General features: G+C 36.0%; 1 protein-coding gene across 4 annotated transcripts in view; it reads right to left on the bottom strand.

Annotated features, from left to right (window-relative positions):
• The window catches only part of ADAMTS20 (ADAM metallopeptidase with thrombospondin type 1 motif 20), a 100207-nt gene that overhangs the window by 42798 nt on the left and 44917 nt on the right, over nucleotides 1-12492 (bottom strand). For 3 of the 4 annotated variants that reach the window (XM_075080969.1, XM_075080971.1, XM_075080972.1), the window contains 9 exons: nucleotides 10098-10243; nucleotides 8523-8704; nucleotides 8289-8425; nucleotides 7027-7144; nucleotides 4110-4205; nucleotides 2668-2834; nucleotides 2429-2558; nucleotides 1182-1308; nucleotides 332-542 (listed from right to left, as the gene is read on the bottom strand). In XM_075080969.1, coding sequence (XP_074937070.1) covers nucleotides 332-542; nucleotides 1182-1308; nucleotides 2429-2558; nucleotides 2668-2834; nucleotides 4110-4205; nucleotides 7027-7144; nucleotides 8289-8425; nucleotides 8523-8704; nucleotides 10098-10243 — 1314 coding nt within the window. The remainder of the gene's footprint in view (nucleotides 1-331; nucleotides 543-1181; nucleotides 1309-2428; nucleotides 2559-2667; nucleotides 2835-4109; nucleotides 4206-7026; nucleotides 7145-8288; nucleotides 8426-8522; nucleotides 8705-10097; nucleotides 10244-12492) is intronic. The other variant, XM_075080970.1, reaches the window with a different exon arrangement.

The following is a 12492-nucleotide window of genomic DNA, read 5'->3' as shown; positions in this document are numbered from 1 at the left end:
ATGAAGATTAAAGCTGAAATTTTACTTATTCCTTTTCTCCAAAATACTCTCATTATTAAGACTGTAAATAAAACATATGCCTTTAGTCACCAGATCTTCTCTGATGACTTCCAAAACCAAGCTGCAAACAATATAGCTACATTTTCTTACAAAAATATGAGGAAGTTGCTGAAATACAAAGATTGGTATTTGCTCCTCCTACAACTCTACATTTGTCAAACATTATTTTCTTTTAGCTACTTAAACTAAAAAAAAATTGATACAGAAAATAATTTTATATGAATGCTAATCAGAACTATAATGGTACAATTATAAGGTTTTGAATTTGTACCTCTGACCATTCTGTGTAGTGCCAACTTGTTAACATACAGTCACCATGGCAGGGCTCTCTGGTTGGTGGTTTCTGCTGATCAGCGCAGTACTTGTCATCCACTGGAGCAATGAGTCCTTTTGAAATAGAGTACTTCATGCAGTGGATCTCTATAGACCGATACCCTGGGCCACACTTCGACGTGCAGTCACTTTTGCCAACGTTGTGCCACCTACAAGGATAAACTGTACGTGAATAAAGCACCCAGAAAATGTACCAGAAATTGCCATGTAAATATAGATACACATTTTAAGGAACAGATAAAACTGTAAAATCTATTGCATGACTGGAATTTTCAAAGGAATGTAAAAGAATTTGACTCATAGGCTTAAAAACATCTTTTTAAATTTAAAGGCTCTTTTGCCTTAATCTCCTAGGTGACTTTGAAAAATGTAAGCTATAATTCTAACTGTTCATCCTCTGAGCACTTTGGCATGGGCTTTCTTGGAGTGCAAAAACACGAGTCTGTTTCAAATTAGTTCCAGTTGTGGGTACCATTCTGGTGAAATATGTATTCTGCCTGGCAATACAAGGTTTTGCGCCAGGATATATAGAACAGATGCACAATCCTAACAAAAGACTTTGTACTTTACCAATAAAAATCAGGTAGGTACGCTAGTTCTACTTAGATTCAGAGCTGTAAACCCATCATACCAATAGATTTGAGGAAAGGACGGAGAGACAGGAGGGGTGAGGGAGGTAGAGAGGGGTGCAGGGACAGAGGTTAAAGCAATCTGAATTATTTTGCTTCAATCTATGCACAACAACAGGTAAGACCACGATGGCTCCATCAGTAGGAACCTCTTTTTACCTTAATTCGCATTCTGTATTACACTCCTCAAAGACGTCAGATACAGTGGGTATAAGTTCACATCTTTGATCAGACACTACCACATGATCACTTTTACGTATGCATGTCATTCTTCTTCTTCGAATACCTTGAAAAGGAACCAAGAAAAAGGGAATAAATGGCTAAAATAAGAGTGCCTTTCTACACTAATGGATTCCATTCATCACTTAGGAATTTAACTGAGATACCCCGCTAACACTAATCTTTGTATACAGCAGAGTCTGTACAAACATGCTGCTTTGTGCAGCTGACTACATTCCAGGTGGAGAACAACCTTGTTCCAGTCACCCCTGCCACCTCCCAGCTGTACTACAGTGACCTCACAAGGATATCAGCTTCCAGAAAACTGCAAAAGAGCAACAGTCCATTGAATCCTCAGGCAAAGTATTCCAGTTGCATCACGTCTTCTCCTTTGCTAATTAGCAAATTACCAAGCCTCTGTGTTAACTTAGAGGGTGTGATCTTTTTCTTTAAGGAAGCAGAAAATTTAATCACAAGGCACCTAAAAGATCTGGAGTGCGGGAAGAAGTATCACACTTGACAGATGTGCTGCTTTTCTAGCATGTGAGCATGTCTACAGCCTGACTCAAAACCAGAAGAAACACAATCACCTACCTCAAGCTCAGGCATTTCTAGCACTTGCTAATGGGAGTATCTGTCAAAATTCTGTGTACATACACTTTATATATACAGTTCATACATATTGTGGTTTTATTTCTACACTGGAATGGCCTATAGAATAACAAAATTTTAAAAAAATGTAAAAATAACTGAAAATAGTTTCACCCCAAGTAGCAGATAACCAAAGACAACAAAGAAATATATATAAGAGATACTAGACAAATCAGTCAGTGACCACCTGGAAATATGATAATGGAAGCCTAATACATATCAGTAGATACACAATACTGCTTTCTAAGGATGCTTTAGACTCAATTCAACTTTTTTTTTATAAACCACTCCTGTGGCTACAAAAGAAAGGAACACAAATGTAGTTTTGAATACAGAATTGCATTGCATAAATACTGAAAATAGCAAATCAAAATCAGAAGCCATTCTGCCCTTAAAGGCTCTTTGTATCTGAAGTTTACTGAGAGTGCTGAGTTTCTACCTTACAAGTAGGGGTGAAAAAATCTGAGTAGTTAAGACTACCGCCTTCCTAAATGCCATCAGGTCTTTGGTTTTGGTGACAAAAGAATTCACAGTACCTTGGCACATCCTGCTGCACTCTTGCCAGGGCCCATAAGGATCCCACGTAAACAGATCACTTCTGTCTTCTATTGGGATATTGAATGAATAACGCACATCAGGGTTGTATAAATTCCCTACACACAAAACCTTAATTGAGATAAAATGATAGCTGTTTTTCAGTGAATTTGAACATAAAATTATGAACATAATGATCATGTAGCAAATTTTCAAACTTATGAAAAAAGTAAACATGCACCTGTAAGGTTAGCTCTTCTTCGATTCTATCAGTGCTGTTAATTCGTTCTATCGAATTGTTTGAACCACTGTACTCAAAAATGGCTCCTTGTATATTGATTTCTCTTTTTGACATGCTTACAACAAAATTTCCGTTCAAGATAAAATTTCCATGAATATCAGATAAAGCTATAAGTAAAATAAAATATTGGAAATAAAGCATCTATTTAATTAAAAGGTTCTATCAATAAAAGTTCTTAATAATATATCTTCTCATCAACACTTCTCTTTATTTTAGTCCACGTGTAACACTTTAAAGTTATAGCAAACAATTTCTAATGCATAAATACAATCCCAACCATCAGTAACTTTCAACTGAGCAGTTGCCAGGGATTTTCTCTGCATTAACAACACAACTTTAATAATATTTGTTCTGCTGAAAGGTTGACTGGACTCATCCCTTTTACATTTGATTAGGTTCTGCTACTGTAGAAGGAAACGATTATTATCTATATTTCTGGCCTGTTCTAGAGCCCACAATCTTTTATTTGCTAGACCTACTTCAGGTGAAGTGGCTTTTAAAAGTAAATTTTACAATAAAAATAAAGTAAATTATTAAGCATTTCTAACAATAACTTAATATAACCAATTCATTATAATAATTAAGATTAATAACAAGTTAAGAATTAAGTTTAAAAATAAAGTAAAATTCTTAGTAAAAGCAGGCTATTCAGGCATTACTACATTTGAAATGGTAGCTAGTGTCAGGGCGTGAGGGTTGTTTCTGTGTCCTGCGAGATGCATGTGCAATGACAGGGCAACAGGTGGCAAGGAAAACATTTTGAATACTCTGAAGTTTGCTGAGGAGGATGGTAACGGAAGGACAAATGGAAAATATGTGCCAATATTCTCTTAGGCACTTCCGATACAACGTAAGTACTGTGAAATAGAACAACCAAGATTTTTGGTACAATCTGCTTGTGAATTCTTTTTTCCTCTCACACGCTTGCAAATCTATCAACATGTGATCTTTATACTCAGACATGATAGAAAAAGAGAAATGTGAGACAACTGCTAAGTTTGCTGAAGGCCAGACTGCTTCATTTATAAACAAAGTGTATGCCTTCAAGACTTAAAACCACAAATACCTGCATTATTCCTGAGTTCACTTGTGGAGTTTTAAATAACATTGCCACAACAAAGTCAAAAATTGACGAAATGATGCAGCGTGCTACAATTCTTACTCTCTGACAAATGAACACACGTGTTTAAGAATTAGAAACCTAACAGCATCTTACACATTTTTCCTGAAACTAATATCTACAGAGTCCAACAAATGATGATACAGTGTAATTAGATATTTGCTCTGAAGACTATTTAAGACTTCTGACAATATATGTCTAGAGCAGACCTCTGGCAAAAACACAAAAACTATCCATCAATGTATACACAGGAGGCTTTTACCAAGGTAGTTGTCATCTTCTGGTTTCCCTGAGTAGCTGTGCTGCTGAATATCAATGTTTGTTGCTCCTTTGGGAATATTTACTACAACATTGTAACCTGCAATGTAATTATTCACAAATTTATTATATACAAAAATAGTCAAATACTAGTAAACATGAACATACATTTAACAAGTTTTAGTCACAAAACCCTACAGTGCACCAGTGACAACCATTGCTGAATGCCCTCATGTTTTAGGAATGAAATGTGAATATCTTCATGCATATTAAATTTCTTTATTGATGGTTTTTGTTTTGTTTTGTTTTTTAATCAGTCGAACTGAACTTTTATTTTCATAACTCATTAAAATTCTGTTTTCAAAGCTGTTTCTCACAGATGTTAATTACAAATTCAAAAGGATTTTTATGTTTAAGGAAAACTGGAAACAAATAAAAACACAAATGTGCAATCTGAAGCACTAATATAATCTTTGATAGCTTTTCCGCTTATTTTGATGTGTTTAGCAGTCTTGCTGTGATTTAACTTGTCAGTTGACTCACCTTTGTGGGTAAAAGTTTAAATGGCAATATCCTTTTCAATTTCATAATTCATTAACTTCCCAGTGCTTTTAATCTATTAAAACTATGCCATGCATTTAAATGAATATTTAATCTAATCACAGGTCCATCACATTTACCAGCTGGGGGCAGCACTGCAATTGCAAATTGACAGGCTGCTTGCTCTGGATAAATACACAGCGTTTGGTCAGTCCTCCAGTATACTGGGAAGAAAACCAAAACACTCAAAAAAGCCCCTGACCTCACACACTGAAGACCTTGTGGTAATAGAATGAAAGAAGACAAAATATGGGAGGAAACTATAAACAAAACTGCACAGCATGTTGTCAAGGGTACACGGGAGACTAGATCATATACTAAGGCACTGAGAATGACCATTTTCCAGGAAATCCTCAGGTTTGATCAAACTCTTGTTTGATGCAACAATAATAGCCACCGTAATAATGATGTGTACATAATTAGATTACCATTTCCTAAATTGGGAGCTAAGGAAGTTAGTATTCCATTGTAATGAATTTCTGATGATTGTTTCACTACTATTTAAACACTTAACAACAACATTATAACTGTATGAATACAAGGACACACCACAGGGTGCAACTGCATAATTCCAGATTCTGCCTTAGTAACATGGCTCGTGTCAGCATGGAAGGGGACAAGGTGAAGTTAAAAGATGACCACCAAGCGTACAGATTTTGGCATACTTATCTTGTGATGTATAACTAATAACTCTTTGGAAAACAATGTTTCCCCAGACGGTGTTTTTCAGTCATTAGCCTAGGTATGTCATAGGCCTCCCACAGACACTGAAGTTTTAGTGATCAGCTAGCTACAACCTCTTGTTTGCATTGCTGCATTCCTACCTGAGCACAGCTGAGTAATAATCCCAAATGTTTTGCATACTGTCCAGTAGTATACTCCAGTATCGTCTTTTCAATGCTATAATTCCAAGAATTCACACATAATTTAAATCATTCAACTAAGTCTAAAACCAAAATAACAAATTAAGAATCTCCTCATTCCAAAAAGGCCTTTTTGCTCCAGCTTCATTCAGTTAGGAGCAAATAAGTCTATGACGACACAGAGCTGATAAACAGCAGAGTGAAAGTGTCAACCACGCTTGTGTAAATGGCAGTTTCAGTGTAAGGGTCACTTGTATCATATGTATTTGTGATATAATTCATGTGCTACCGATAAGCAAAAAGAGCTTTCAGAGTGGTGGAAAAGAACACCAACAGTCCTTTACTCAGAATTACCAAAACAATACATTCTTTTCCTGCAGTGTTTTGACCGCATGTTCAGAAATCCAATCTCTAATAAAAGTAGTTGATTGTGTTGTCTTCCAACACCTCAGGACAGACACATGCAAAAAAAGTTACGAGTAATTGGTATGGGAAGGGTAGCTGTGTCCCACCTTTTAAGTTTTTTGGTACTTTTTGCTTGTCACAAGGCCTCTGCTAGGAAAAAAAAAAATCAAACAGGATACTGGGCATACTTCCCTTTTTGACCAGCAACTCCTCTGTTCTCTGAAGATCCTATTTGGCAGCTCTCCAGGTATAATTTTCACTTCACCTGTGGTCTCTTTCAACCAGTGAAGCAGCATGAAGAAGCCTTTGGGAATCTGATATTAACCTGGAGACTTCCGCCCTTCTGTTCTACGCTGTAATTACTGACATACAATAGTCTCTCCATGCTTCCCAGAAAGGACTACATATAGAACTATCAGTAGCTCTTTTAGAGAAACTAAATCAAAGAAATAGAAATTACCAGAGTTATTCAGGAGTTTTTCAGTCACTACATGCTAACGAAGAGGAAAGAACATAAATGTTGCTGCCCATGTTCTCTGGCAAGAGAAGGCTCACACTTCACAGGCTGTCTTTTTCTCTATAGGAACACAGAAACCTCATCAGCTGCTCACACCACAGACTTCTTGCTATCTCTTTACACAACCAAAAGGAGATGTTGGAGTAAGTTGTTCAGCTACATAGTTTCAGATGAGAGAATGCAAAGGAAGAAGCATTCTTTCTTTTAAAGTACTTTTTACCCTAATCGTATCTTTTATTGATTCCTTTTGTTATGATCTTAGAGCAGATTGATTTTTTTTGTCCCCCTTGAATGGGTCACGGTGTCACAGTGTTTGCCTCTGCACCCTTGAGACCGCACAGGTGACTGAAAATCAGAGATATTTGGTGTTGGAAGAGGCCCTAAAGAACATACACTGAAATGCCACTTCCTCAAATATAAAAGACTTTCTAAGCCATACTGAAATATACATTAAGATTTTAAAAAAAACCAAACCGAACCAAAACAAACAAACCAACAAACCAAACCCCCAAAAAACCCAAAACAAACAAACATACCATAACGAGCACTGTTGAAAGTACCTGCAAGAGTCTTACATGAAGAATTATCACCACCACAGATTCCACATTTGTCTCTCTTTGCCTTGGAATTCAAAATGTGATCACAGCCTGCTTGCTACAAAAAAGAAAACCCAAACAATAGCCCTGTGTCATTTAGCCCAACGGAAAACAATGAAACCAAACAATGCAAGCTTCCCACTCCCCAAAAATATTCTTATTTACTGTATCTATCTGGTCTTTCTTGGCAATTCATGAAAAGCGTTCTATGGTTTTGGGTGCTGTGACGTAAGGGTAAAACACAGTAGTGCTGTTGTACTAACAACATACAATCTAACACACTATGCCAAGAACTGTATAAGAATACATAACAGTATGTCAAGATTTTGTAGAAAAATATCAACACAGTGTATACATTTTAAGTTATATTTACATTAAAAAGTCCTGGAATCCTAAAAGCAGTATATACGTGTACACAGCCATCAATTCCTTTTAAGTCTGTCATTACTACAAAATAAGCAAAGGAATACATGTAGACTATGCTGGTTAAACTAGAGTAAGCACAATTTTTGTTTATGTATCTCTAAACTTCCTTTTTTTCTTTAAATTATGATAAACAGGAAAATTCTCTGGCATTTCCTCTTTTCTCTGGATTCAACACTATAAAAAAGGCTCCATTTTCTCCTCATCCTGAATTTACTCAGTTACACTGTAATCAGCAAAACAACTTGGGCTTGACAAAAAGGGTCTTGCATTTTTATAACGTATCAGCTTGCTTCTCACAACAGAACATTGTGGCACTTCCATAATTGCTATTAAGCAAAGAACACTGAAATGTTCCCTTTCAAGGGTCAGATCCTCCTGATTCTGCAGTGAAATAATACATAATCTAGCTACCTTTGCATTTTCTACTTTTTTACTTCTTTGATAGCAGAAATATGACAGCAATAAACACACAGCATGCTTCTTTCCTCCCTTTATGCCAATTTTGGATCTGCTTCTCTCTGCTCACTTGGACAATATTAACTCTCCCACATATCAGGCTTAATGAGGAAAGACTGCAGGTCTTCAGAATCAACTGTATGTTCTTCACTTAATTGCCTCCATTTCCAGATCTTTAATTTGGTACAGATTAAAATTAACTTAAGTAAATTCAAGACAACTTGCTTTACATTCTTTCAGTAATGGTTATTTTGAGGAATATTTAATATCTACTTCGCCATCTGTTAAAATTGATTTTAATAATTAATAAGTTTAAATACCCTGCATAAGCCTTGAACACAAAGGTCATTGGTTTCTGCTCCACAGGGAGTACCATCAGCAACTCTGTCCTTCAGCTGATAGTAGGAAGTTGTTCCAGAAACTCGGCAAAAAAGTTTACAGCGATCTTTCATAGAAACTGGAAAGAAAATCCAACAGGTTTCTTGTCTGTTTTAAAACATTAATTAAAGTAACATTTTTTATTTCATTAATTGAAAAAATGTATAATTACTTACTGCCACTGTATTTTGGAAGCCAGCGAACAGCAGACGTAAGACCGTTGATGTTAAAGTGTTTGCCGTCAAATTCAGAGCACTGTTGCTCCCGGAAATCTTTTTTGCCTTTTGGACATGAATCAGTATTACATGATCGAAATTTCATTCTGCGGCCAACACAGTACTTTCCTCCATTTCTTGGTCTAACAAAAACAGGTAAATGTAAAACACACTCCGTTTCTAAAATGGCTGCTTTGCATGAAAAGTGGCTTGAGCACTGATCTGAAATTGAAAACCTCACACAGCATTCAGCCATCTTTTACTGACTTTCCCACACACGCTTCTGTCTTCTATTGCACTGTGCATACATTTATACCCACATGAAGAAAATAAATCCACGTAAAGCACTACTTCCGAAGAAGTTGGTAATCAAGCTACTGGTATTTATTAATGTCTATTACATTTTATTTCTCTTGCACTCATAATTATTTTGCCTGGGAAAAAGCATTACTAACTTTAACGCTTTCATCAACTTAACTGGGATTATAGACCTATTTTTACAGAAGCAGCACCTCCCTCCATTATTTGAAATTAATATTTTACAGAGTGACAAAGAAAGGAGACAGAGTTAAGAGCTGACACACTCTTTTCTGTAGTCCTAATATTGGTTTTAGTTTGGGGATCAAAAGAACTAAGAAGGGAAAATTGTGGAGAAGCGCCCACTTACTGTGAAGTCTAAAGTACGTTTCCTAACTGTTATAAACCCTACTATGCAATACTTCAGTATTAGCAGGTTTTGGGGGAAGAAAAAGAAAGTAAAAATGAATGGCATATTGATACTATCAGTTACTACAGACTGACAGAGGCATATCTAATGGGAATCTAGTCTACTGCCTCTTACTCATCAGAGAAAATAAAATAACATGGGGTTGTTTGATTGAGGTTCATTTATCCCACTGATAGTATCAAGATGGCATGACTTCCTAGATAAATCCTGAAACTACCCAGGCTGGAGCTATGGTTTTGCTTCTGGAAAACTTAAGAGTAAAGTTCTCATTGTCTTTTATTACAGAGAATAAAATCTACATTGAATTATTCAGTCAATGGAAGTTTCTCATTATAAAGGTAAGTTGTAAATGGCTCTGCTGTAACTAGTGTTCCTTGTGGGCATTACTAGTGGTGGTGATGTGAAAAAGCCTTAAATCAAAGCAAACCAAGTGTTTCACTAAAAAGATGACCAGGGAATATATCTATTTCTCTTTGCAGTTTTTACTCCAAAGAAAGCATTTCAAAGTTTAAAGAAACCATCAGGATTTAGCATAAAGCTAGAAAAAAAGACCCTACCAAAATAAGCCTTTAGAAATATCTATAAGCATGAATGATGCAGTGGAGACAAGAGTAATCTAAAAGTTCTCAGCGTATTAGAGTCTGTAGACTTATCTCTCTTTTCAAACATGGCTGAAACAAGCATTTTTTTTTTATTGGTGCTTCGAATTAATTTGTGGAACCCACAATACTTTCATTTTGTTTTGAACCAATCTATTATGTCATAATATCTTCGTTATGCACTAACGTAAACCACAATACAAAACATACTCCGGTCTATTACACAGCCTGGTGGTGCTCTTGATTCCACCTCCACAAGTTCTTGAACAAGAGCTGTAAGGTCCCCATGGTCCCCATTCTCCATCTACAGGACGCGCCTCCATTTCTCTGCTCACACAAATTCCGTGGCGGCAGTGCTGCACAGTTGACAAACAAAACAAAATTTGTAAGTCAAGCAAAAGGTTACTGTATATGTTAAACACAGGAAGAACAAAATTTAAGAGCTCACTGCTCTTAATCTGGGTCTGGACATTTTTTAAAATGTTCAAATTCTTTAAGATACCTTATCCAGTCGTCATATTTTCAAAAATGCTCTCTAGAGTTCTTTTCCCTTTGTGAAAGATACTGAATATATCTTTAGGTCTTGTCACTTTATTCAAATGCCTATACGAGAATCTCAAAACCCTCATCTTGAATTCCTGATATCTTTTCATGCATGGACGTCAAAAGTAGATTTACAGTCATCTTGCATGTATAAGATTCTTCCAGTTTGATTTAGAAATTCAGGCTGATACAAAAAGTGAAAAGGTATGATATCAAACCACCAAGAAATTCAGGGTGTTCTGAGCACCCCAAAAGCTAAAAAAGCTAGTGGGATTTTCTGGGAAAGGCACACACATTTTCAAGCACTTAAGATCTTGTTTATGCTAAAGCAAGATGACGCTACAGATTCAAGCTTAAGCTCAGAGTTTAGCACCTATAACAACAGTTGCAAAATATTTTTCATTTTTACTTATATTTTACAAAAATTTAATATTTACTAGTAATTTAACAAATATATTATTACCACTAAAACCAAAGTTATATTTAAAGAAATAATAATTGTTAGAGCAAGATACTATATTGCAATGGCCATCGCGTTACTTCAGATTTTATCCCTGCTGAAGAACTACCTATTTTCAACTAAAAGCTTACATAGAGGTGCAACTTTCATTTCATTTACTGGGATTTACATTATTAAGAAGACAAAGCTTGCAAGACTATTCTGTTGTGGTCATGTCAGTTATGAGACTTCACCACCTCATATCTGTTAACTGTTATTATTTCTAGAAAGTTGTAATTACTAGCTATATTTTTTCAGAAGAATCAAGTGATCGGTCTCTTACTTCTAAGTATTTACTATCTAGGTCCCTGACTCTGCAAATATTTATCCACTTCAGTGGTTACTCAAAAAGTACACAACTAAAAAGTATAAATGAGAATCTTACAATTGGTGTATGAGTGACTTTTTCCAAAGAACCTGCAGGAATCACCAGCACTAATCCTATTGATTACTTACAGCAGTTGGAATTCTAATTCACTTGTATGCTTCAGAAAATCCCAAGCAGTATATTTGATCACAATATAGTGGAACAGTTTACATACTACAATAGAATATTTACAAAATACTGTAACGTCAGCACTATGCCTCCTGCTGTCTTTTATGTGGACAAGGTGTCCTCAACTTTGTCCTTGACTCCAAACACAGACTGCCCACATCTGGAGACAAGACACTGGGTAGGATGGACTACATGGGGTCAGCGCTCATACAACAACAGAGAGAATTCTTTACTTTAGATGGCTTTTTGCAGACTCAGGATTAGACTAATCATTGTGTGTGCTGTCAGGAGGGATTCTCCTGGTCATATTGACAGGGAATGGCTTTTTCCATCTTCCCCTGCAGTACATACATGGATCAGTCACTAGAATCATCAGAAGAGATTATACCAACTCGACTGCTTGTTATTTCTGAAGCTTAGGCTTTGCACCTCTGCTCTCTGCGACACTAAACAACTTCAAATTACCCTATAGTCTAGAAGGGGTTTGGTAACTAAAATCTCTGGCACATAAAACAATTTAAGAACCTCTGATACACAGAAGATAAAATATTTCAAGGATTCCACCCCTTTTTAAAACTAATTTAAATGTTACATAGAATTTCTCAAGAGTTATTATTACAAATTTATTGTAGGAACTATCAATTAACATAAATTTTGCTGAACACACAGAAATGATGCACGGAATCTTTCTGAACATACCTGAATGACACAAAACTCCAATGTTTTTCAGTGGTTTTACCACTGCATAAAATAATTCCTAGAAGCACTTTTTCCTAGTTAGTATACGCTTTTATTATATCAATACTTATGCTCATATGCTAACAATCATTTTGCTCTCAAAATAGGAATTTGTCACAGAATCAGTTTCCCCTTTGAGTTCTGCCCGAGTTCCTAATCCAACTTGCTGATAAAATTGCCTGCCTTTACAATTCTTCATCACACTGACTCTTGCACATGGGCCATATCTTTTAAGCCCTGAATGCCTTCCTCTAAGAATATGACCATTCAAGGTGATTTTCAAGCCCAAAGCAAATGCAGAACAGAAGTTAGCTCTATCTTGTCATACA

Source organism: Phalacrocorax aristotelis, chromosome 1 (assembly GCF_949628215.1).
Source record: "Phalacrocorax aristotelis chromosome 1, bGulAri2.1, whole genome shotgun sequence".
Taxonomy (NCBI): Eukaryota; Metazoa; Chordata; class Aves; order Suliformes; family Phalacrocoracidae; genus Phalacrocorax; species Phalacrocorax aristotelis.
Note: the sequence above shows the minus strand (reverse complement) of the source record. Positions and strands in the feature narration are given on the sequence as shown.